This window comes from Cyrtonyx montezumae, unplaced genomic scaffold (assembly GCF_038088225.1).
Source record: "Cyrtonyx montezumae isolate F1298 unplaced genomic scaffold, pur_monq_1.0 scaffold_12, whole genome shotgun sequence".
Lineage (NCBI taxonomy): Eukaryota > Metazoa > Chordata > Aves > Galliformes > Odontophoridae > Cyrtonyx > Cyrtonyx montezumae.
The window spans coordinates 21385417-21411687 of record NW_027071848.1 but is presented as its reverse complement, the minus strand read 5'-3'; the positions used below and the strand labels follow the sequence as shown (position 1 = coordinate 21411687).

The 26271-nt window shown below is 37.3% G+C and overlaps 1 protein-coding gene across 1 annotated transcript in view; it reads left to right on the top strand.

The window, feature by feature from the left end:
- TRPC4 (transient receptor potential cation channel subfamily C member 4) overlaps positions 1-25613 on the top strand; it is a 145635-nt gene extending 120022 nt beyond the window's left edge. Inside the window, exons 5-11 of the mRNA XM_065730255.1 lie at positions 1207-1346; positions 9055-9365; positions 10935-11130; positions 12774-12968; positions 20828-20869; positions 22718-22807; positions 24451-25613. Of these exons, the coding sequence (XP_065586327.1) occupies positions 1207-1346; positions 9055-9365; positions 10935-11130; positions 12774-12968; positions 20828-20869; positions 22718-22807; positions 24451-25167 (1691 nt within the window). The 3' untranslated portion in view covers positions 25168-25613. The remainder of the gene's footprint in view (positions 1-1206; positions 1347-9054; positions 9366-10934; positions 11131-12773; positions 12969-20827; positions 20870-22717; positions 22808-24450) is intronic.
- Positions 25614-26271: the final 658 nt, after the last annotated feature.

Below are 26271 nucleotides of genomic sequence, written 5' to 3'. Positions count from 1 at the left end.
ACAAAATGACTCAATCCAAAACACTACACAATTAAATTGTACTCATCCCATCTATCCCCCTCATCTGGCCTTCTTTACCCTTGTAGCCAACTAAAAGACCACTGAGACAAAATTTCAAGGTTCAAGATCTGTTAAGCTGTGACTGAAGTGATGTGGTTCCTGCACAAAATATATTCAGCACTTCTTAAAAGAACACATGATTAGCAGCTGGAGGAAAGCCATGATGAATTAACCGTATCTCAACATTCAAATGTTGTAGGCTGGCCTTAATTACTGTAAATGTTGTCTCTTCAATGAGCACAAAAGTAGGAAATTCTTTTAAGCAAATAATTAACTGTGAAAAATGTAAAAGCTCTACTTTTACATTACAAACAAAAAGGATCTGTCACTAATATGCAGTATGCCTCTAAATATACTATTGTTGTTTATATGTTTTATCATTCCATATAATGTGGAACAAAGTGGCCCTTCTTTGCAAAGACATGTAATGCATCACATTTTGTGTGTACGCAATATGTATCTATATAGTAAGTCCACTATTTGGAGTAGGCTCTTCAGAGAGATTTTAATGTTTGCTGCAATCAGGAGTCTCCACGGTGTTGTCTCTGAAGCTGTTGAACTGAGGTCGTGTCAGAGAATTTGCAAGATTTCCCATTGTTTTTCACACCTAAGCAGAGTTTCTATTCCTTCGAAACTCAAAGGAAGGAATCAACAAAATATTTTAGACTGATGAAACTGTTCTTTCCTATAAGAAAGGCAGACTATACTTCAACATTGGCAACAAACAATAGAAATTATATCTCTTACAGTGTTTGTTTCAATTGAAATAAATCAGTGAGTTGGCTTGGCTCCTGCAGTCTCCAGTTGAACTCTATTGTGGTAGATAATGAGGACAGACTTGGCAGTGGTGACTGGTTTTGAGACCTTCTTTATACATATTAGGATATGATGGAAAAGGAGATGGAAGAAAGCCAAAGGAATTGCCCTTGTACAAGCAGATTATCTTTTTCTTTCCTGAAAAGTTAATTCCAGAAACATTAATTGAAAGTTAAAATTTCACCTGAATAGATATGTAATTTAGAGCACTCATCCACCTTCCCTTTGTAATTAATGTAAGGAAACTCAATCTATTGTGAGATGTTTCTAGAGTAGTTGCAGACTTTTTTATTTAGTATTCATACTTAATGAATTGTGTTCTATTTACAGGCTTTATCTGGGGTGAAATTAAACAGATGTGGGATGGTGGACTACAGGACTACATTCATGATTGGTGGAACCTCATGGATTTTGTAATGAATTCCTTGTACTTAGCAACAATATCTTTGAAAATTGTTGCATTTTCAAAGGTAACTTTTTTTTTATTTATTTCAGCAAAATATTTAAGGTAACAAATTAGGCTTCTTCAGACTTTCCTATGTACTTGATGATTTCCAGGCTGAACAATGTAATATGTGCATAATTTGCTCATGATTCTTCTACAGCTATGTGAAGTCAGTCCAGAATAAGAGCAAACAAAAGATTACTATTTTTATTTATATATTTTTAGTTCTGCTTGGCTCAGTCTTTATTTTCTTTATTCTTTTTTGTTTAATCATTAGTACTTATTTATATGATAATATTTTTGAAAAAGGCAAATCACGTCTAGTACTTGTTATAATATTGTTTGCACAATGTTATGTTTTATTTTAGCCTTTGCCTATTTTTCAGTAAGAAGTTACCATCCCTAAGAAAATGTTACCTACCATGCAAAACTTAATGACAGGACTTCTTGGAAAGTATTTACTTAAAATTAGGGGAAAATATGCTAAAGAACAAGATTTTAATTTTGTTTTAAAAAATCATAAGTCCAACTTGATTAAAAAGTAAACCTGAATGATACTATACAGTCACATGATGTTGGATATATTCATTTTCTCACCTGCTTCATGGACTTTTTATTACCACTGCTTGAAATTTCTTCTAGCAAAGCAGCCTTTCTTTGAAAATCATGTAACGTGTCACATTTCCTATGTATTCAATGTATATCCATAATGCAGCAGAAATTCATTCTAAAGAGGAAATATTTGCACTACAAAATGCTCAAATGCAAGGAAACAACATCTGAAAGGAAATGAAAGCTTTTCTTAGCATCTGTCTCAAAGTTCTTGTCACATCCAAGATAACAAACCCATTTTTACTGGCTGCTCTCACCAGCGTTGTATTTCAGCTTCTTCATGTTCCCTGACAGCATCTGCCCTCCTATCATAGATATCTGACTGCAAACTCTTGGAAATCTACTTAATAAAATAAATTTGGAAATGCTGCTTGAAAGAGCAAAATGCTCAAATGTGTGGGCAGAGATGTCATTTAAAGTTGATGGATGGGCAAGGTTTCCCCATCAGAAAGTAACTGAAATATGAACTGTCATTCCACAATTCCAGGTAGCAAAGCAAGTACTTCATTGAAAATGCATGTTTCCAAAGCATTGGAGATTGCCAATTACTCACTTCAGAATAATATTAATTACAAGATACCATAATCATTTCATTTCAGTTAGCTTCTGCCTATGGTAATCACATTCCAAGGTGAGACAATCTGCATTAATGTGCATCCATCAATCTCCAAATTAGAGTTTGCATGCCAATCATAGTCATCACAACTCATAAAGCACTATCTTAGGTTATGCAGGTAATATTTTTTTTACTGTATATGCAATGTTGCCCCCAAATAACTTTGCAGTTCTCTTAAAGAGCCTCAGATTTGGTAGACAACCAGAACAGTGTATGTACAATTATGTAATAAACTAAGTAATGCAAGTGTAACTGCCTTCAGATACCTACAACAGAGCCCCCAGCTCTAAGTGAGGATTAAGAGGATTCCAGACGTAAGCAGAATGTTTTAATACAAAACTTTTACTTCCATTTCCTAAATCTTGCAAGATAAGTTTTTCTAAAATACAGCTTTTCTATATTTCTTCTTATCAAATCAATATGCTAATACTTTAGATGCATCTTACCTTCTGTGAATCACTGCAGCAGCTCAAGCTGCAGAAGAAACCATTTTAACCAACTCCTTTGAATCAAAGGGTGACAGTATCATACAGTCACATAATCATAGAATGGTTTGGGTTGGAAGTGACCTTTAAGATCATCTAGTTCCAACCCTCCTGATATAGGCAGGGACACCATGCTAGACCAGGTTGCTCAAAGTCCTGTCCAGCCTGGCCTTAAATGCTTCCATGGAGGAGGTGTCTAGAACTTCACTGGGCAACCTGTTCCAGTGTCTCACCACCCTCACAGTTAAGAATTTCTTCCTAATACCCAGTCTAAATCTACTCTCTTCCAATTTAAAGTTATTTCCCCTTGTCCTGTCACTACACACCCTTATAAAAGGTCCCTCCTCAGATTTCCTGTAGGACCCCTTCAGGTACTGGAAGACCTGTCAGGTCCCCTAGAAGCCTTCTCTTCTCCAGGTTGAGGAGCTCCAGCTCTCTCATTCTGTCCTAGTAGGGGGGGTCCTCCAGCCCCCTGATCATCTTTATGGTCCTCCCTGCAACAGCTCAATGTCTTTGTGTTGAGTGTCCCAGAACTGGATGCTGTACTCCAGATGGAGTCACACAAAAGCAGAGTTGAGGGGCAGAATCACTTCCCTTGACCTGCTGGTCATGCTCCTGTTGACGCAACCCAGGATATGGTTGGCCTTCTGGACTGCAAAAGCACATTGCCGACTCATATTAAATCTAGACTCCAAAATCCTTCTCCTCAGGGCTGTTCTCAAGCCATTCTTCATGCAACTTGTATCTTTGCTTGGGGTTACCCTGACCTAGATGCAGGACCTTGGACTCAGTCTTGTTGAACTTCATGAGGTTGGCATGGGCCCACTTCTCAAGCCTGTCCTTGTACCTCTGAATGGCATCCCTTCCCTCTGATTTGTCAACTGCACCACTTAGCTTCATTTCATCATCAGACTTGTGGAGGGTGTACTCAGTCCCACTGTCCATGCCACCTACAAAAATATTAAATCCCCGAGGAATGCCACTCATCACCAGACTCCATTTGGACACTGAACCATTGCCCACGACTCTCTGAGTGTGACCATCGAGTCAATTCTTTATCCAGTGTGTGGTCCATTCATCACATCAATTTTTCTCCAATTTGGCAACCAGGATGTCATGAGGGCGAGTGTCAAATGTTTTGCACAAGTCCAAGTAGATGACATCAGTTGCTCCTCCTTTATCCACTGATTCTATAACTTCATATAAAATGTGACCAAGTTTGCAGGCACAACTTGCCCTTGGTGAAGCCATGTTAGTTACCACCAGTCACCTCATTTTCATTTCCGATGTGCCTTAGTAAGGTCTTCGTGAGGACCTGCTCTATGATCTTGCTAGGCACAGAGGTAAGACTGACTGGTTTGTCACTCCTTGGATCTTTTTTTTCCCGTCTTCAAACTGGGGGTTATGTTCCCACTTTTCCAATCAGTGGGAACTTCATCAGGCAGCTCTGATCTTTCAAATATGATGGGTGGTAGCTTGACAACTTCATCTGCCAGTTCTCAGAAGCTGAGGATGGATCTTGTTGGATCCCATATATTTCTGAACCTTCCAGTTCTTTAGACAGTCTCGAACTTCATCTTTACTTACAGCAGGCAGATCTTCCTCCTTTGTTCTTTCCTTTGCTTTCTGAAGCTTGGGGAATATGGCTCAAGCCCTTGCCGGTGAAGACTGAGGCAAAAGCTTCCACTACTTGTAGACTTTCTTTTTGTGCTCACGTAAATCCAGAAGTTACTTGTTGATCTACGGAGGCCTTCTGACATTCTTGCCTGCCTTCCTTTTTCTTGGGAATATCTCTTGTGTGATAGATGTTCTTAGAGTAAAACTTACTGTTTATTGAGTATTTGAGGCCTTCTGAGAGGGTAAAAAAAAATAATGGGTATATTGAAAGGGCTATGCTTTTTGCCTCTAATTGTATATCAGCGTGTCTGGTCTTCAATCTGTCACACTCACATGAAAATGCTCTCTCCCAGATAAATAGCATGTGATGATAAATAGTGATAAAAAATCAAGTTGTTAAATTTTACATGAGTACAGGATGACTGATTTTAAGCAACACATCTGTTTTGATTGAGTTTTATAAATATAAACAGAAGAGGTTGTGCTCTAAGAAAAATGATCACTTTTAGTTTTTAGAATGTTTTTAGAAGTTTCTAGTTTTTAGATGTTTTTAGAATATGATTTATTTTGTAATGATATGTCAAATGATGTGCAATGCCAAGTCATGTGTGAAACCTGTTTGTTTCATGTTAAATGTTTTCTAAAGCTGAGCATTGGACCAAGTGCTGTTCATTCCTAACTCTGCTAGAAATTACATGCAAATTCATGTTACTGATTATGTGAGTCTCAGTCTATAAATTTTTATAAATAAAAACCAAGACTGAGTTAATTTATTAACCTCAGACATGCTGAAACTGTCTTACAAAACAACAGCTTTTCATCTTGGTCCAGATCATTTATAAAGATTTTTTCTTCTCTTGTCTTTAGCTTCATTGTTTATTTTTGAAAAAGTGACATAGGATTCATCTTGTCATACTGCTTCTTGAGTATCTAAGACAGCCTGTTCACTACCTCAACTCATATAATTAATGATGAGAATAAAAAAAGGCTATGTTAGGCCAAGTAATCTGACCACTTCCAGATATCTGATTTCCTACTATGTTAGAAATGCCAGTTTTTCTTTGCTAGCAATAAAAGAATCTGACAGAATTCATATGTGGCTATCTGCACCTGACTGGTTGAATATGACCTTTGCTGTCTTTCTACATCATATGCTGTCTTTCTTCATTGACATGTAACTCTATACTTTTCTCAGAAAGTCATTTCCTTACTTTTTCCCCCCTTATTTTCTACTTTTCTGCTTGTTTAACTTTCTTGGTTTCTATTGCCATGTCTTCATCTGAAATATGCCTACAATTAGATGCTTTTAATTTTATACCAAAAAACTCTATCTCTTCCTAATTTTAAAGATCTTACTATTTCTTTTTATGATGAGATGTTAACTTGTTCCTATAGCACACTCTGTGTACTTTTCACTATCTGATCATTTATGATACTGCTCAGAATCTAATATTTTCTTCTACTGGCAACTGTTCCCAGTTATTTAATAGCTTGTAGTTTTCACTACAAGTTTTCATATATGAGGGACATAGATTCATAGATACATTAGGTTGGAAAGGACCTATAAGATCATCTAGTCCAACCATCCTCCTATCACCAACCCTACCCACTAAGCTACTAAACCAAATCCCTTAGCACCTCATCTAAACACTTCTTGAACAGCGCTAGGGATGGTGCCTCAACCACCTCCCTAGGCAGGCCATTCCAGTGCCTGACCACTCTTTCAGAGAAAAAATGTTTCCTCAAATCTACCTGTCCACACCACGGGCTGCCAGTTTCCTCAGGAGAATACTGTGGGAGACCATGTCGAAGGCCTTGCTGAAGTCCAGGTAGACTACATCAACAGCCTTTCCCTCATCTACCTGTCTGGTCACCCAGTTATAGAAGGAGATGAGGTTGGACAAGCACGACCTGCCCTTGGTGAACCCGTGCTGGCTGGGTCTGATCCCTTTATTGCCATGCACATATCGTGTGATCTCCCTCAAGATCATCTGCTCCATAACTTTCCCTGATATCAAGGTCAGTCTGACAGGCTGGTAGTTCCCTGGATCTTCCTCATGGCCTTTCTTGTAGATGGGAGTCACATCGGCAAGCCTCCAATCTTGTGGGACCTCTCCAGATAACCAGGAATTCTGATAGATGGCAGAAAGCGGCTTGGCAATCACCTCTGCCAGCTCCCTCAGCACCCTTAGGTGGATCCCATCTGGTCCCATGGACTTGTGGCAGTTCAGATGGAGGAGCAGGTCTCTGACCGTCTCTGCTTGGATCACAGGGGGTGATCCATTATGCGCTTCGACCCAGACTTCCAGGTCAGGGCGAAAAGTACCCTGTGGATAACTGTTCTGTCTATTAAAGACAGATGTGAAGAAGGCATTGAGAACCTCAGCCTTATCCTCCATGGTTACATTCCCTGCCACATCAAGTAAAGGAGAAAAGTTCTCCTTAGTTCTTCTCTTGCTGTTAATATATTTGTAAAAGGATTTTCTGTTCTCCTTTACCACAGTAGCCAGTCTAATTTTGAGCTGGGCTTTTGCATTTCTAACTTCCTGCCTGCAAATCTTGGCAAGTTCTCTGTAGTCTCTGCAAGTAGCCTGTCCCATCTTCCAGAGGACATAGACTCTGTTTTTCTCCCGGAGTCTCAACAAAAGTTCCCAGTTCATCCACACCGTTCTTCTTCCCCTCCGTATTGACTTGCAGGACTCAGGGACAGCCTGCTCCTGTGCCTTTAAGATTTCCATCTTGAGGAGCATCCAGGCTTCCTAGAACCCTTTACCCCTAAGGGTCGAGTCCCAAGGGACCCTTTCAACAATATAATATAATGCCAGAATGTAAAATGCCATAAAATGCCAGAATGTAAATTGTAAATGTATAATACTATTTAAAGCAAGCCATTATAGAAAACACACAGAAGAATTCTCACCTCTCTTTTCTCAGTAAACATTGTAATTTTTTTTCTTCATTTTCTTCTTGCTTTAACCTTCTAGATAGAAGCTCTAGAAAATCAGTTCTGATTCCTGCTGCCTCTTACCTCATCATTGCTCTTAATTCAATCAAAACTGAACTGAAGGGCAATAGTAGAAAAAGCAGAATAGTATCTCTCTTGGAGCTACAATGTCAAATGCAATATGACTTGATTTTACAGCATGGTCATTAGAGAAGAGGATAGTCTAATGAATGTTGTGATGGCCTGTGACTCCTGTAGCAATGGATTTAATTCCCTACACCGTAGAAAACAAGTTTTACTGATGGATGAAACAAAAGGCAGTGTGATTCTTAACTCTTCAGCAGTCAATTATTCTCCAGTTTTGCAGTTTTCTTCCCCCGAACTGTAAGACTGCCAGACTCTGTCAGTAAATCAAACTGGGGATTTTTGTTGGGCGCTAGTATGGTCTCAGCTGCCCCACTAACTGATAAAAGCAATCCCAGCATGGTAATAGAATCCTGCCGAAACAAACAGTGCCATGGAAAATGCCTAGATCAAGAGCAGAAATATTCCATGGATACTGAATGTGGAGCGGAAATGTATGGCTATACTGTTACATCTGGCCACAGTGACAGGAAGTGTCACTGTAGACATGCTGAACACCTCTGAAGGATATGTCTGTCTGTCCCAGAGTAGATAATGTAAGTACAGACTGCATCACAGTCTCTCTTTGTATTACTTTGTATTATATTATCCCATAGTTTCATAGGTCTTCATAGCTTAGATTCAGTCCTCTGATACATCTTGTGAAACAGATTAATGAGACCAATAAGTAATGAATTTGCCACAGTAGGTAAGCATTAGTTGAAAGTAACATCTTCCATCTTCAGGAAATGTTTTGGTAGAGCTAGGACATAAAGAATGGCATTTCCAAGGATCAGACTCTTTGATAATGAGAAACACAGGCAGTTTGCCATGGTTCATTAATAAACCGCTTTTCCATCATTTGTAAATGTTAGTGATTAAGCAACATATTTATTCCTTGATTAAATTTTTTATTCTATCTTTTTTGAGTTTTTTGTGAATTTCTATGCACAGTTGTTCTATCTACAGTTTACCTGATTTTAGAACTACAATTTTCATTATTTAAATCCAGAAGTCCAAAAATGGTTATCATTATTTCATCAGAATTGTTAGAAATGATTTTGCTTCTGTAAAAATCATAATCAAATGCAAAACAAAACAAAACAAAACAAAAAAAAACCAAGAAAATTTAGAGTGTCCAAAGTTGAAAATGAAGGATGGGTACTCAGACACCATCCATATTTGGTTTTCCCAAAATAAAAAACAATCACACAGGCATATTGCCTTCCAAAATACATTTATTTTTATTGTGCTCTGCAGTTTAATGGAATGGCTCATAACAAAACTTCATATAAACAGAGGAGTAATTTTTTTTTCCCCTTCTGCTTGTTTTCAGTATAGCGGGTTAGTTCCACGCCAGAGCTGGGACATGTGGCATCCAACGCTGGTGGCTGAGGCCCTGTTTGCAATTGCAAACATCTTTAGCTCCTTACGCTTGATCTCATTATTCACTGCAAATTCTCACCTGGGACCTCTGCAGATATCTCTAGGAAGAATGCTGCTGGACATTTTGAAATTTCTCTTCATATACTGCCTTGTGCTGCTAGCATTTGCAAATGGACTGAACCAGCTGTACTTCTATTATGAGACACAAGAAACCAAGTGCAAAGGGATACGATGTGCAGAGCAGAATAATGCATTTTCAACGTAAGTGACTGATCTATTTCTATCCTCACCCCAGTATTTTACTCACTTAGATGTTGTTTACAGGAAGATGACTGTCTTGTTCTCTTTTGGTATCTTTTTGGTCAGTGGAATCTTGACAGACACTCCTAAAGTTGCCCTAATAAAAAATAAATGCAGTTAACATTAAATCAGTGTGTAATAATGTTCATCCTACGCTGCAGTCAAGTCTGTGTAACTCAAGATATATAAAAAGATAAACAAAATAAAGATGAGGGGAAGATAATGTGAGATTATCAAGTACATATTTAGAATTAAGAGATAAAAGATCACCAAATCAGTTTTTTCTTATCTAGGCAGCTGGTGCTCTGTATTTTTTCTATATCTACTTGTGGGCATTAAATACATCAGGAATTCTAAAAGAGAGATTCCTTGTAATTGTGTTAAACTCAGGAAGGAAAAAAAATCAGCCCAGTCTTCCATTGACTCAGAATCCATTCCACACTTACCAACTTTTATTTTAATTTCTATTTTAATTTTTTTTTTAGTTTTTCTTTTACATAGAAATCAATTTTACTTCATTCTGTTCTTTAATTCATCCATAGAACCAAATGAATCAAATGAATACCCTCCATCTCATATTTCAATTTCCCATCTAGATTGAATTCCTACAATTAAAAACAAATTCCCTACTACCTTCTATGAATCATACTTAGGCTGCTTTAAAAAAAAAATTAATATCAATGACATTCTTCTCAAGTATATATATTTTTTAATTTTATTTCATCCTAAGTAACTTTGCCCAGGAACAGCATGTTTATAATCTTGTATATTTATATCATCTTGTGCAGGTCTAAACTCCAACTCTTGAGTGGGCACAAGTATGTGATCTGAACAGAAAATCACAGAGGAGGTTTTCAAAGCTGATGATGGGATAAAGTAATATTATTGGATATTGCCATTTAGCTTCCTATCAGCTGTCCCAAGCTTCTCCCAGTGTCATGTAACTTAGTTGCAAAAGCACGTGTAATTTGAGAGTGGCATGTTTGTCTATTTAATGTCTGTGTTCTTTAAAAAAACAAACATATGCTAAAGATAAAAATGCCCCTCTAACTATACTGCACTTTTTGTCTCAGTAGCTCTCAACAAGTAAAAATGGCATAAATTGACAGCACCTAACAAGTACAAGCATACCATAATTACTTTAACATGTTGCTAAAATGCAGTCAATTAGTTACTTTCAGATCCTTGTTCTATCCTCTAAAGTCAAGGCATAGGGACAACACTCTTCAAAGACAGATGTTCAAAATAATATCTCTAAAATGATACCAATCCTTTGGAGGTTTGAACAGAATCAGCCTTGTACTTACAGGCTTAATAATAGATTCTATGTTGGATATCCATATGTTCAAATCGGAAACATTTAGGTAATATTACTCCAGAAAAATATTCCATGTATATTTCCTGTTTTGCAATGAGCATCATCCATTTTAGTCAAGTGAAGGTCTTTGTGTGTCTTGGGAAAAACTGAATAATCTGAAAAGTATATGCACTGGTATTAAACATCTTTTCCTTTTGAACGTTGTCTTTCAGATTATTTGAAACACTGCAGTCGTTATTCTGGTCTATATTTGGACTCATCAATCTATATGTGACCAATGTGCAACCAAAGCATGAATTTACTGAATTTGTTGGGGCCACCATGTTTGGTACTTATAATGTAATCTCTCTGGTTGTTCTACTCAACATGCTAATAGCCATGATGAATAATTCTTACCAGCTTATTGCTGTAAGTTGTCCATTTATAATACATACTTTCTCTCTCTTCCTACACCCCTTTTACCCCCTTTATTGTTGTTTTTTTTTTTTCTGGCAATAAATCTATTTTAGGTATAGAGTATAGGGTTTGATCTTTTTCACTATTCAGGAAGGACACAAAAACTAGACTACAGCTGGACTGGAGCAACTGATTTTTGTCAGAACTCAGAATGGGAAAGAGGTGGCCCTGCTGCAGAAGCCAACTTGTGGGTAGAGAAGGGTGCTCTGGAGCTGCCAGCAGGTGGCACGGGCTTCAGTGCTGCCCAAACTACTCTATGCAGGACTTGTCTCAAGAAAGAGACTCTGCCCCAGATTGTTCAGTCCCTACTTTATAATTAACATATTAATTAACATTTATAACTTTTTTTTTTGGATTCTTGCACAACACAAATATACACTGAATAGAAATTGATTACTTGAATTTCATGTACAATTTTGAACTCAGTAACAAGAGAAACAAAAGGTCTTTAACTCCTCGTTAAGCAGTGTATTTTTTTCATTTCAGGAAAACCATTTCAATCCTTATTGGAGCTATTGACATTTTTATTTTTCAGCTGACTTTTAGTGAGACTAATGAAATTAAAGTCTGATTCATTGTTTGAAAATTCAAATGTGATCATGCAGAAAGCGAACAAATAGGAAAAAGCCTCACAACCTTAAGATTTATAACGTTTCCTTTTTCTTTTCCTATTTTGGAAAAAAATTAGAAAGTTTTCCACAAAAGAAATAATGAGTACATGTGGTTATTTAACAGCAGTTATAGTAGTTATAGTCCACAACACCATGACATACTAACATTCACAAAAACACATACTGGAGGCAGAATACTTTTCTCCAAGAATATCTTAATAACTGTTTTGATTGTAGTATAAATGGCTAAATATTAAAGTTCAGGTTACCTCTGTGGTTTAAGTTCTTGGTTTCTATGTCTGTTGCCCAAATCAAACACTTCTGCTTTACAGGTCTTGTTCAGCTGCTAAGATCTAGCAATTTTTTCAAGCCTTGTGTTTTGATTTCATTTTAATTACATAATATTACACAGAATCCAAAAGAAATAAAATTTCAAATTAAGTAAAATCACCATCAATGAATTCCAAATATGTAATTCTGAAGTATGAGAAAGAGAAGGATATTCTGTGCAATAGACTGAAGCATCCTCATGATTTGTGGATAACGCATTTGTGAGTTTTTGGGGCTGGCAACTGAGAGTGTGCATGAGGCTTACGAACTTGTTAGCACACAGCAGAGTAATTAGAGTGATCTATGTAGAATAATGATGAGCTGCTATTATAACAAAGCATCTCTATCAGAAATGTAGCATTTTTTTCTGCTTGTAATTATCCTTTCTTGTTTGAGTGATTTTTAATTATTTAAAAGCCTGTAGATAAGCAAGAAATGTTGAAAGCAGATATATACTGGTGGGTATCAAAGATCTCTTTACTGGAGTAAATTAGCTTAGCTTTTCTATGTGTTAAAGACCTTCTGTCAAAAGAAGGAACAAGAAAGTTCATTAGTGCTTCAGGATTTTCTAAATTTAGTCTCGTCTTTTCTAGAGGTTAATCTCACCTTCTTTATTACAACAATGTATGCTTCTATTGTATTTCTTTTGCACAGGATCATGCAGACATTGAGTGGAAGTTTGCTCGGACAAAACTCTGGATGAGTTACTTTGAAGAAGGAGGGACTCTGCCTACTCCTTTCAATGTCATACCAAGCCCTAAGTCCCTCTGGTATCTGATTAGGTGGTTATGGAGACACCTGTGCAAGAAAAAAATGAGAAGAAAACCTGAAAGTTTTGGAACAATAGGGGTAAGTCCTACTCTGCCCTTAGTCCTCCTCTTTTCTATACAGTATTTCTTAGCCTTGTCAGAGAAGAGAGACCTCTGAAATGTCAAGTACTGTGGATAGAAATTACAGATAGAATTACCATAGAGAATTATAGTGGTTTTTTTTAACACTGAAGTCAATTTATTTGACTAAAGAGAAAGCATCATTGAATTTCTGCACAGCAGTATGAACCATGATGGTGTTTCATCTATAGATACTGCAAGAAAGAATAAAAGCAATACAAACATCAAAGGTCAAATGCAGACATTTGTCTGTCACTCTCAGAATTCTAGATGATGTTCCATGTATCACATTTCAAGTATCATTGACATATCATGAACAACAGAACTGTATATAAACTACTCTGGCATATTCTCTGTATCTTGTCTCTCTCTGTATGTGTGTTGAAATGGGTTTACCATAAAAGCATTCTTACCAAAAGCTGTTTCCACTACATTAAACACTTTGAAATGTAGCCACTTACTTGGAATTGCTTACTTGAATTTACAAGTTATTTCTGTGTCACAATACTACCGTATTCTGACAGTGCTCATTAGAAGCAGAAATTTCAATGGGGGAAAAAGAAGGAAGAAAGACACACAAAGGTTTCAGCTAGGATGGAGTTAATTTTCTTTATAATGGTTTGTTGTGTTTTGGCTTTAGGATAAAAGTGTCTATAACACACTGCTGCTTTAGTTGTTGCAGGGCAGTACTTACAGAGCCAAGGACAATTAGGCTCCTGGTGCTGCTTTGCCAGTAAGGAGCTGGGGGCACATGGGACTGGTGGGGAACAGAATCAGGACAGCTGTTCTAAACTGGACAAATGGATATTCCATCCTATATGATGTCATGCTGAACAATAAAACTAGGGGAGTTGGCCGGGGAGAGACTGTTACTCAGGGACTGGCTGGGCATTGGTCAGTGGGTAGCAAGAAATTCCATTGTGCACCACTTGATTTGTAAATGCATCTCTCTATAGAGATAATTACCATTACTATTGTTTTTCCCCTTCTTTTTAGTCCTTGTGCTGTTGATCTTGGTTGCAATACACAAAAGAAGCTAAGAGTGTGGTTCAATTATTTGCTGGACCATTACTCTACAGACTTCTTTTTTTTTCTTTCTTTTTTTTTTCTTTGTGTGCCTCTATTACTAGTTTCTTGAGAAAGTGAGTAATAAGCCTATTTTTTTTCCTATCTATTCTCCTGTCATATGCTGGCATTCAGTTTTATCACTAGGTACACCTCCTGGCACAAGTTCAGAGATGTGCAGATGCATGATACGGAGGAAATGCAACACATAAAACTAATTCACATTACCTAAATTGATGAACAGATTCTGTAGTCTTTGCAAAAAGCTTATAATCAGGCTTATTTCAGTATCATGATCTTGTTGGCCATTCTGAAGGGGAAGTGTGTTTCACTTCACTTGATGCTCGAAAAAGAAGAAGCATGTAAGCATGAAGATGTTATTGAAACAAACTAACAGCAGACTGCAAGGAAGAAACACTAAAAAGTTCCTTTATACTATTATTAGAACAGCAGCATAGACCAATAAGCTGTGATTCAAATAGAAATAAAGGACAAATTCAAAATGAATGGTGAAAAGAATGAGAATAGAACATCTTTGTGTAAGCTAGCAAACAAAATAAGTAAGTGCAAAGAGCAAGTGAAGGAAAATGTGTGATTTTTTGTTAGAAATAGACTGTTGTATTTGTGAGGGGGAAGAATGGGCAATTCTTCTAGGGATTTGGTAAGCATTTGGTAGGGATGATTAGCTAGTGTAAACTGATATAGTGAGAGATGGAGAGATGCCACTGCATGGCAGCTGAGGATCTATAGTTGGTTATCTCAGTATCACTGATTGACTGAGACAGATCCAGAATACTCTTATCCATCCCAGCAAATCCTTCAGAACAATATCCTCTGTCAGATTTTCCATCCAGGACTCTTTTTTCCTTTGTTTCCTTCTCAGCTTGCAGTTCAAAAGTAAACTTATTCCTTGCTGTCTAGAAGGAGGAAGAAAGAAGCAGGGTGTTCTTGCCCCCTTACTGACCTACATGGTGAGGCTGGGGGTTCAGACAGATCACCAGGTTCCAGCAACTGCATCCTGATGGAGTACCTAAATAACACCTTTTAGATAGAGCAGCTTGGTTTTTGGAAAACTGATACAGCAAAGGGTCAATGGATAGGGAGTCTATCTACAAAGCTAGTTGGGGATTTTTCCATATTTAAAACTGTGGATTTTTTTTTTTTATGAATATATACCAGCTTCAAAGAACCTTTTGTTGGGAAAGACTTTACAGCTTCAGGACAGAGTTTCTGATTGGAGTGCATGCAAAGATCTTGGGCTATAGGAGACCCAGGTTCACTTCCATTCTCTAGTGGGTATATAATTATTTTACCACTCAGAACAGCTCTGACAGGAGACAATTCCCATTCCAAAATAGTGAATACCCTGGAGGAAAATATGCTCCCTTGGGAAAACAGAAGAGAAGGAGCTGAACGTATTTTCCCTATGATTTGAATATGAACTGCTAATAACTGAACTAATGGGAAGCAGAGGATGTGGGAGAGGGAGAGATATAAGGGTTTTTGTTGTGTGTGGTTATTCTTTTTTCTTTTCTATAAACTACAAAAAAAAAAAAAAACAAACATTGTTTGAAGTGAAAAAGTGGAAATCATGAAGCTCTAGGAGGCAGTAGGGCTATATCCATCGCTATAGAATAGGCACTTGGCTGCAAGTGTACCTGAAACTAAAATTCATCTGGAATCTACCAGTAGATTCTAGAGTGAGAGAGCCACTGTTCACTCAGGTCTAGACACAGTTCAGATAGATGTAAAGCAAACACAATTAAGCAAATTTTCTCAATAAAGAGTTAAAATAATTGGAGAAAAAATGGGCACACCGTCATTATCTCATAGTTTGTCCTGGGAGAATGTGCTGTTGATAGGTAGCGCAAAATTTATTCACATCACCCACAGCTCAATCTTGGGTTCCCAGAATTTTTCCAGTTGTCCCAGCAAACACCATCACAAATTAAATTTAGAAACACTACACCCTTACAAACACATGGAAGCAAAAAGTTATCTCTGCCTTTTGTCTGAATTTAACTGACAGCTCTCTGGTATCAGCTCACTAGAATCTCTGCCTCAGATCTACAAGATAAACTTTGCTGGGACCTACTTGTCTTCACTGAGCCCTGTATTATGAACTCTGATACCTTTCCTATGACTGATAGTGGGGAAGAAACACTGTAGACTCTTGTCAGGCCCATTTTCTTACATCAACTAGATGGATTTATGAATACCAGGTTGTCTGTGAGGCAGAACTCAGATTTCAAAGCATTTGTTTTTCTGAAACATCTGAATGATGTTTGCTATTAGAAAGCAGTGACGTACTGCAGTGTTTGCCAGTAGGAATAACAGTAATGGGAATCCAAAAGCTGAGTTACTGCTAGAGAGTGCAAAACAAATTACAGACAGAATACAGCTGTTTGTAAAGACAGCTTTCAAGAATCAGATATAAAACAGTGAATTAAAAAAAGCAGCACCAAAAAGCCAGGAATCATGAACCATAAAGGAACCAAGGGTGTATAAATGTGTAACCAACAATCCACTTTGTTTTTGTGTGTGTGTGTGTGTGTGTATTTACAGATATATACTTATAAAGAATATATAAAGAATACATCTGTCTCTCTATATATATATATGTTGTATTATATATATAATATGATCTTTATATAAACAAATAAATAAAAACACTTGAAAAGATTATACAGAGGTGGAACTCATGAAGAATGGATTTAGGGTCATGAGAATCTACAGCAGGTACACAGAGAAAAGATTTATGTGGCTAATACAAAGAAAGAAAATTATCAGTTGAGATAGAATCATTGAACCACATAATTACTAAGACTGGAAAAGACCTCCAAGATCACCCAGTCCAATTGTCCATCTACCACCAGTATTTCCACACTAAACTATGTCCCTCAGTACAACATCTAAACATTTCTTGAACAGCTTCAGGGATAATGACTCAGCCACCTCCCTGGGCAGCCCATTCCAGTGCCTGGCCACTCTTTCAGAGAATAAATTTCTCCTAATATCCAACCCCAAATAACTATGATAATTATGATAACAAGATAACTGTGGCATGACTGCTCAGGAGGTCCATTTACAGTGCTTCTTGCAGCAAAGGTATTACACGAAAGAAGGGAGTCTGCAAGGAATCAAGGAGCCTCTAAAGAGAGCTGATTAATTTGATTCTCTTTCACTGTCTATTCTGTGTTTCTGGAATCCTTTGTTGTACTGAGATGCTGAAGAGGTGGGTGGTGGGGTCAAGGAAGCTTTTCAGTGGGACAGCATCTTTCTCAAAGGCTGCCCAACCATGCAGGTGGCACATTCTTAACCACAACTACAGCTGGCTTCTGTAGTACATGAAGGCCGTATGTGCACATATGATTTACTAGCACTTCAGTGCTGCTATTAATCAGACAGAGGTATACCTCTTCAGATTTCAGCACATTGTTATTTTCTGTCATTTTGACATATCCCAGGTATGCAGCATTCTCTTCAGCTATTATCACAAAATATCTCCTACACTTAAAACTCTGAAATAATAATGTGTGCTGCTCTTTAAGCTATATATAGTATTTCTGTTAACTTTGTCAGCTCACCTTTGCAAGAGCCAGTGTAGTAATGCAATTCTATTGATCAGGCTGAAGTGCTCCTGACTTCCCAAGGGCTTTGGGCGTCTCAGGGCTACTGCTGTTGATCATCAGAAATCAATTGTTATTTTAGAATAGAAGTAAGAAAAGAATCCCCACACTTGTTGGAGTAAATTGTGTTATTTTCCTCAAATTGCATTCCAATTTATTTCTGATCAGTCACCAAAAAAGAGTTTTACCTATAATTTTAAGTATTCCAGGAGATACAATGGAAAGGATTTACCAAGTATATCTTCAGTATTTTTTGTGTTTAGATAAATAGCTTTTTTTTTTTTTCTAGCTACTTTTACAAGCAATCTACATGACAGTGATTAGTATTTGTCAGAGAAAATCCTTCTTATTCTCTTAGCCTCCTTTCTCAAAGTGGAAAATGAAGCAAGTACTGAGTCAATACACTGTTTTGTACTTCCCCTGAAATGTTTGTTGCTGAAAACTAAGAGAAGAAATAGAACTTTCCACATGGAATGGAAATCAATAATATGGAGCGTGTTTGTTGTATGATCAAGGACCATCTCACAGGAAAACCTTTCAGTCAACACAGACAAGTTTACCTGTTGTAAAATGCTTTCATTCCAAATATGGGAATACCCCATCAGACAATCTAGACCTTTATCACAAATCTGTCTGAGGTCAGAATAATTTGAATTCATGCTTTAAAAATTATATATTTTTGCTAAACAACTTTCAAAGAAGTAATTTAAGAGTATGGAACTTTTTGACTGCTAAAGATTATTTTCTTCCAAAAAAAGAAAAATACAGATTACTCGATTGTCACAAACAGGAAAGCCAAAATAGTTTTCAGTGCAAGTAAAACTGCTGCTAAGACTTCCTACATCATATTGGTGCTACCCTTTGGAGAGTGATGAAATATGGCAATTACAGTCTCATAGAATATTGATATCACAAGGTTGTTTCTTCTTCTTTTGCTATTCTTCAGTCAGATTTAACTTTTATTCCTTTGTTAGTCATGGTTTTCAATACTTCATGTTCACAGCACAGGAATTACATGAAACAAATCGTAAACAGTCACAAGTTAGACCAAGTCGAGAAAAGCTGGCTGAGAACTGAATAAGAAAGAGATAATAGTTAATGTCATTCTATGTATAGTGAGTATCTTGATTTTCAGATGTGCTTAAGTAAAAATTCAGTCCATTCTGAGAAGGATGCAAAAATAGATTATGAACTGGGGACTAAATCTGAACATTTTAACTGTAGATAGAGAGCTGATGATGTTAATAACTTGGACAGTCTGTATGTCTGCATATTTACCCATGCAGCATGTATATACAAATACATCATTAAATGCATTCCCTTTCAGTTTCTCAGAGCTGTTGATTGAAAACCACTGTTAAGGAGAATATAACTGTTCTGGACATATTACTACTTAAATACCTTTGTTTGTATAGACATTCCAAATTGCACTTTTTGTAATAGTATTGACTGGAAAAGCCATAGCCTCTGTTTCTGGGAGTTTCAGAATTGGTTTTTAAGAAGGATAAATCAGATTTAGCAATTTTTTGATGCAGATACAGAGTTAAACCCATGCCTTTATTTCACATTTCACTGTAAAACAAAGCAGAGCAGACAGAAACTGCAGAAAGCAGTTTACAGGAAAAGAGCTAGCATTTGTTTTATTTATAGGAGTTTATTAGCTTTACCTGAACTGAAGTACATCTCACATACACCTAAAAGTATTTCTCCCTTTGCGTGTGAGTCAGAGCTGTTGTTGAGAGCTCTCATCTGCCTCCCCGGCGCTCTCTTAGAAGGAATGAAACATCTCCATCGTGTGGTGGACAGAGAAAAATCAGAAAAATAAACCCGGCTAGTGGTGTAGATGGTGGGAGAGTCCTTCTCGTGGCTCTGCTGTCCCTACGGCCATAGTGATGGACAGGCATACCCATCTCTCCTTCTCTAAATGCTCATATCAGGAATAGCTCCTTTGAATATGATATAAGATGCAGAAAAATCGTTTGGAAAAAATCTGGAAGGCAAGATGCTTATGAATAAAGCTCTATCTCGTGGTATATATACAGAACAGTTAAGAAATAATGGTTTTCCCCTTTTTATTCTCTTTTGCTGAGCACAGGTACGGCAACCCTCAAATTAATTACAAAAATAAATCAACCATAAAGCAGAAATCTATTCCCAAATAGGGAAAATGGCAATCATAAATAAATTAATCAGTTAAATAAGTTAATCAGTTGCCAGCAAAATAAGGTGACATGCCTTATCATACCTGGCTTGTCATGCAATGGAGGCTAATGTTAACAAGCTTGAATACCATTCTGTCCTGTTTTAAGACCTTCTAAGTGTCTTGTTTTGTAGAAATATGACCAATAGTCAGACTCCTACTTTTTTAACCATCAGCAGATAGATTCAGTATGTTGAGGACAATGGAAATTCAAGGATTAAGTAATTCAAGACTTTTTTTTATTCACCACCTTCTTCTGGACATCTCACAGATACAGCAGCATATCCTAATGCAGCATTTTCTTGATGCCTGTACTGTACTTCATCCTGCCAATCTTTTTTTCACTGTTCCTCATCATAGTCACTATACTTCATACTCTCCCTCCTTATCAACACCAAATTCTACATCGCATAGCTAAGTTGCTGTCTTCTATGCTTCCTTGTCTATCAAGTGTCCTTTTAGCAAAGTACTAAGCAGAGAATTTTCTCTTTGAAATGGTTTTATATTGTAGGCTTTGGATAGCTCTGTCTTAAATGAGACATAAAGAGACAGTCATAGCTAACACCATGTGTATGTCGAGCTCTCAATTCCTTCTATCTGTGCAAGTGTGTTACATAATCACATTGTTCTTCTATCTCATATTTGTGACTTTCAAATTTCTGCAAGCAGGTACCTGGCTGCCCCACCACATTCATGTCAATGCCAGAATAGCATCACACTGATGGAAATGTAGCAAATCCACTTTGCTTTTTTAGTGACAGCGTACTCTTGTCTGTAAAGCAGATGACAGTCAGACACTGCCATTTTTTCAACAGATACTGAACAATCTCTCTCAGCTTGTTAGTTGCTGTTTTGCTGCACTGTCTTTTACTACCAGGCAGACATTCATGATTTTTGTTGTATTCCTTTCTTTCTTTTTTTCAGAGACGTGCAGCTGACAATCTGAGAAGACATCATCAATATCAGGTAAAGCTGCATGTTTATTTTTTGGCAATTATTTTTTTGACCCCGAAAAGATCCTTTTGGGAGAGGAGGGATGGAATAAAAAAAAAGTAGGAAAAAAAAGGAATAGAAAGAAAGAAGAGGTGTATTTATTTAATTCTCAGCAATAGAGTGTAGAATATTTATTGAAATAACAGCACTTGAAAAGTAGTCTACTTTTGGGTTGCAAAACGATATTCTCCTAAAGAAATAGAAGAATAGAAGAATAAACTATTATCATATCCACTTCAACATAGATTGCCATTAAAAAACAAAACAAAACAAAAAGGCAGTCCCACCTCCCTGCTGGGATTAATCAGGACCATATGTGCATCTAAGTGACGAGCTCCAGCAGTTAGTTCTCCATCTCTCCCTCCCCAGTTCTGCTCACCCATTGAGAGCTTCTTAGTAATCTCTCTGCCTAGATCTGCAAACAGCTCTTCTCCATCCTTCTTCCTTCTTTCTCTTAATTTTGGGAGATTATTGTAGCATAAGGGGTTTCAGATCTATTTTCAATTATTTGTTGTATTAAATGGGGTACATATCCACCAAGATATGGGTTGTACACTTGAAAATTTGGAAAAGAATGGATTCCACATGGGAAATGACTAGATAAATTGGGAGTTTTCAACCAGAAGAAATTACAGCTGTGGAGGGTACAACAGGAATCTATGAAACGATAAAGAAGGTGAACACAGAGCAGCTATTTACCATTTCATCTATCCACAGACTGAACATCAGACACATAATAGGCTGCATTAACAAGGCTGCAAACAGCATATTGAGGGAAGTGATTATTCTCCTCCAACCCACTCTTGTACAATTGTATCAGAAGCAGTGTGTCCTGATTTGGGCCCCCTGCTACAAGAGAGATGTTTCAAACTGGAAGGAATTCAGCAAAGGGCCAGCAAGATGGTTAAAGGGCTGACATAAAAGGAGAAGCTGAGATCTGTGTTTGTTCAACGTGAAGTAGGTTAAGGGGGATCTAATTGCTATCTCCAATAACACAGTGGGTGGTTAGAGTGAAAAGGGAGCCAGATTTTTCTTGGATGTACACAGAAAATAAGAGTCAATGGACCCAAGTTTCCAGAAGGGAAATTCTGTAAGGAAAATCATTTTCACATTGACGGTGGTAAAGGACTGAAAGAAGTTGTTCAGGGAGGCTGCAACATCTCCATCCTGGGAGATATTCAGCACTTGACTGGACCTAAACAACCTGATACAACTTCAGATGGTTCTACGTAGAGTCAAAATATGGATCAGTATTTCTCCAGACATTTCTTCCAAACTAAACAGTTTTAGAATTCTTAAAAGCAGAGAGAAATGCTGGAAAATATCAGAAAGCTGATTTATAAAAAGCAAAACCCCACAAGAAGTTTTACTCTGGCAATGCCTTGAAATTCATCAGCAGAGAATTTGTGGATGCTGAAAGTTTACATGAGTTCAAAACACACAGGGAAAACCTGTCACTGGCCACTAAACCTACAGCTAACATTTCTGATTCATGAGGTCTCTGAATCTCAGACTACAGGATACTTGGAAGAGTACAGCTGAAAGTAACATCACCTAGCTGCACTAGACTTGCACTCCTCATGGAGTATCAGCAACTGCTCACTGTCAGAGATACCACCATGAGGCAGTTGGTCAAAGTCAGTGCAGCCATTCTTAGAATATTTTATATCACTGCTCACCACTGAAAAACAGATAAAAAAGTAACCATATCTGAGGTTTGTACATTTTTTGTTATGTTCCTAAAGCACATAAGGTTGAGCAGACACAGCGAGTGTAGATTGTTACTATTACCCAGAAAATTAACACGTTTTACATTTTTAGGAAGTTATGAGAAATCTGGTTAAGAGATACGTTGCAGCAATGATTAGAGATGCCAAAACTGAGGAAGGACTGACAGAAGAAAATTTTAAGGTATGTATTTAATTATACATTCAAAGATATTTTAGTAAGATGTTAGACGACTGCGAAGCATGTTTTTCACACTCCCCACCTGTTCAGTCACACATATCTTCATCCATAGAGCAGTGTCCATGTGCCATCACTTTTATCATCTAGTTTGAATAATGGGGGAAGAGAGGAGAGAATTAAAGGAACACCAAAGTGGAATTAAGTGTACTTAAAAAAAAAATTGCTAAGGTAATATGCAAATAGTTTTACCCTAAGTAGCAATAGAGTGCACTTGTGCTCTTGGATACAGAACACATTTTATATGGCTTAATAAATCGAACACTAAAGTAAGGAGTCAAATATTAAAATCTGTTTAATCTGACACAGATTAAGTGAGCAGAGCCATATGCACCACAACTTTTACATAACTGTGTTATTTCAAGCATTAAACGTTTTGTTACTGTTAATGCCTCAACTTTCAAATGTCCGAAATGATATTCATCTACCTCAGCTTTGGCACACAGAAGATATAGAAAGAGCCTGAGGTAGTTGATCTCATATTCTTATACAGAAAATGAAGAGATAGACAACTTGTATGAGTTCAACAAGAAGTGCAGAATCTTATACCTGGGGAAGAACAGCCCCAGGTACTGAAATACATTGGGGCCCACAGCTGGAAAGCAGCTCTGTAGAAAAGGGCCTGGGTGATCCTTATGTACACCATGAGTTAGCAGAGTGCCCTTGCTGTTAAGAAGGCCGATGGTACTTTTTTGGCAGCATTAGGCAAAGTATGTCCAGCAGGACAAGGGAGGTGGTCCTTCCTCTCTATTCACTGCTTTTGAGGTCATACCTGGAGTTCTGTGTCCAGTTCTGGGACTCTCAAAACTGAGTACAAGAGAGACATGGACATACTGGAGAGAGTCCATTGGAGAATCAACAATATGACTGGGGCCTGGAGCACCCTTCTGCTAGGAGTGGCTGAGAGATGGGACTGTGTAGCTTGGAGAAGAGGAGGCTCAGGGGGATCTCAATGTCTTCAAATATGTGAAGGGAGTGTACCCAAAGTGAAAGACTCTGTCACTGGTGTCATTAGCCAGGACAAGAAGCAATGAGCACAAAATGGAAAACAAGAAGTTCCATCTAAACATCAAGAAGAACTTTTGTACTGTGTAAGGACATGATCTTGACCATCCTTCTCTGGGTGTCCCCACCTGAGCAGGAGTTGGGCCAGATCCCCAGAAGTCCCTTCCATCCTAAACTGTTACATGCTTCTGTATGCCCACTCTGTGTGTGTACTGGGAACGGTGTTAACATCTGATCAAAATGCTGTTGGGATAACACAGTCCAGCAGATTAGCTGTAGGTCTTTCAGTCATCCTTGCTCCTTCTTCCATCACTGTCAGTGATTTATAAACCAAGGTGTATTTCCTTTGAAGATTCCCCTGATAAAATTACTGATCACTTTTTTTGTCTTACTTGGAAGATCCATTAAGCAGAGTCTGCTAAGTAACTTGAAAATCTTAGGTATTATTCAGATGATAAAGCTCATAATTGATTTGTAACATAAGCTTTCTATTTTTTTATTTTTTAATGTAAAAGTCACATTAACTTTCATCCTCTGATCTTTCTTTCTGAGCTAATCCTCTGATCTTTCTTCTTTATTTTTAGGAGTTAAAACAAGATATTTCCAGTTTCCGTTTTGAAGTCCTGGGTTTGCTAAAAGGAAGCAAGCTTTCTAATTTGCAGACTCCGAAAATGAATAAAGATGCTGCCTCTCTGTCAGAAACCGAAGAAAAGAATGAGAGTGAAGGAAACAAGAAAGGAAAGAAAAAGGCATTCAGCCTTTTTGATATTACAACAATGATTCACCCACGATCAGCCACAATTGCCTCTGAAGCACATAATGTAAGCAATGGCTCAGCAATGTTGGTGTCAGAGTCCATTAAGGAGAAACAGAAGCGTGTGAATTTTGTAACAGACATAAAAAATTTTGGGTTATTTCACAGACGATCAAAAACAAACTCTGTGGAGCAGAGTACAAATAAAATATACACGGTTTCTGAAGAAGTTTCCCGTCAACAGGCAGAAGAACAATGTGAGAAAAATGATGAACTGGAAGAAGGAGAACTGACCATGAACTGTGAAGTAAACACCCAAAGTCCTGATGAAAAGTGTATGATAGCTGAGTTGCAAAATAACAGCAACACTTTGGATTCACAGGATGAGGGAAGTATCTGTGCTTTAGAAACAGAGAAAATGGAGTTACAGAACTCAGAACCAGACACACCACAGGATCAGCTGGACAAGGAATCAGACATTAGCACTGACTGTGATGGGAAACAGGAAACCATTGAGCAGGGTGACTATGTGATAACCAGGTTGTGATGCTTACAAGAAGAAGCATTTACAAATATATATATTTTGCATAGTGCTTTTGTGGGGGGAATGTTTTAAGAACATATTAGCAAATGCAGAATAACACTTTATAGTACTCAACTGTGGCACATGATCTTGTAACACAGTAATCAAGAGAAAGATAATAAAGGGACCTTCAGTTTTGTAGCCTGCTTTAGCTTTCACAATTTGTTTTACATTTTTTAATAAATGGAAGCATCTTGTATTCTTGTACTGTTGCAATAACCCACTGAAACTTTTTAGCTATCTTTTTCAATTACAACAAAAGCAATTTCTCTCATATGATAGTTGACTCCTACGATAAATATTTTTCTATGCAAATAAAAAGTAGCTTAAGAGACTTGTAAGCCTTTATTTAACTTTGTAGGTTCTTAAAAATTCTGGGCAACATAATAATCATAAGTGGTTCCTGTCAACATATGTCATGTCAATCTATTAGAATCATTTATTTAAATTGCTAGAAACATAATTTGCTTCAAAATCTATAAAGAAACAGAATATGAAGTATATTCTTTTATTTATTGAAGGAATATGAATAACTGTAAATTTTGAACAATCAGTCTATTTGATTATTTAATTACAGCTTCTCCCACTCAGGAAGAGAGTTATTACCTTCCTGATGCCACTGTTAGAAATATATTTCACAGGATTTGAAGACTGTAAAAATGTGTCTTATAGCAAAAGAAATATTTGTGGCTTGCTAAAATATAATGACGGATTACTCCCCAGGAATCCGTAATTACAACAGCTACTGCTTCTTCAACCATTTATTTTTCCAAATGTGGACAACCTATGCACTTTAATGTTCAGCTGCTTATTAGCTTTTGCCTTCACAATACACTTGTACTTGCTAAGAGAAAGATACTTCAGGAATAAAACGGCATACAGTGATCCTCTGAGTACTTTGGAAAATATGGCAGTTTGCTGAGAAAGTTTCTTTGACAACTTCAAACTTTGGGGGAATCTGGTTGGAGGTTTTATACAATTACTTAGACATTTAAATGTATAAAGAAGACCTAATAGTATTTTTCTTAATTGATAAGTGACTTCCTTGTCTTAGTCAAAAACAGTATT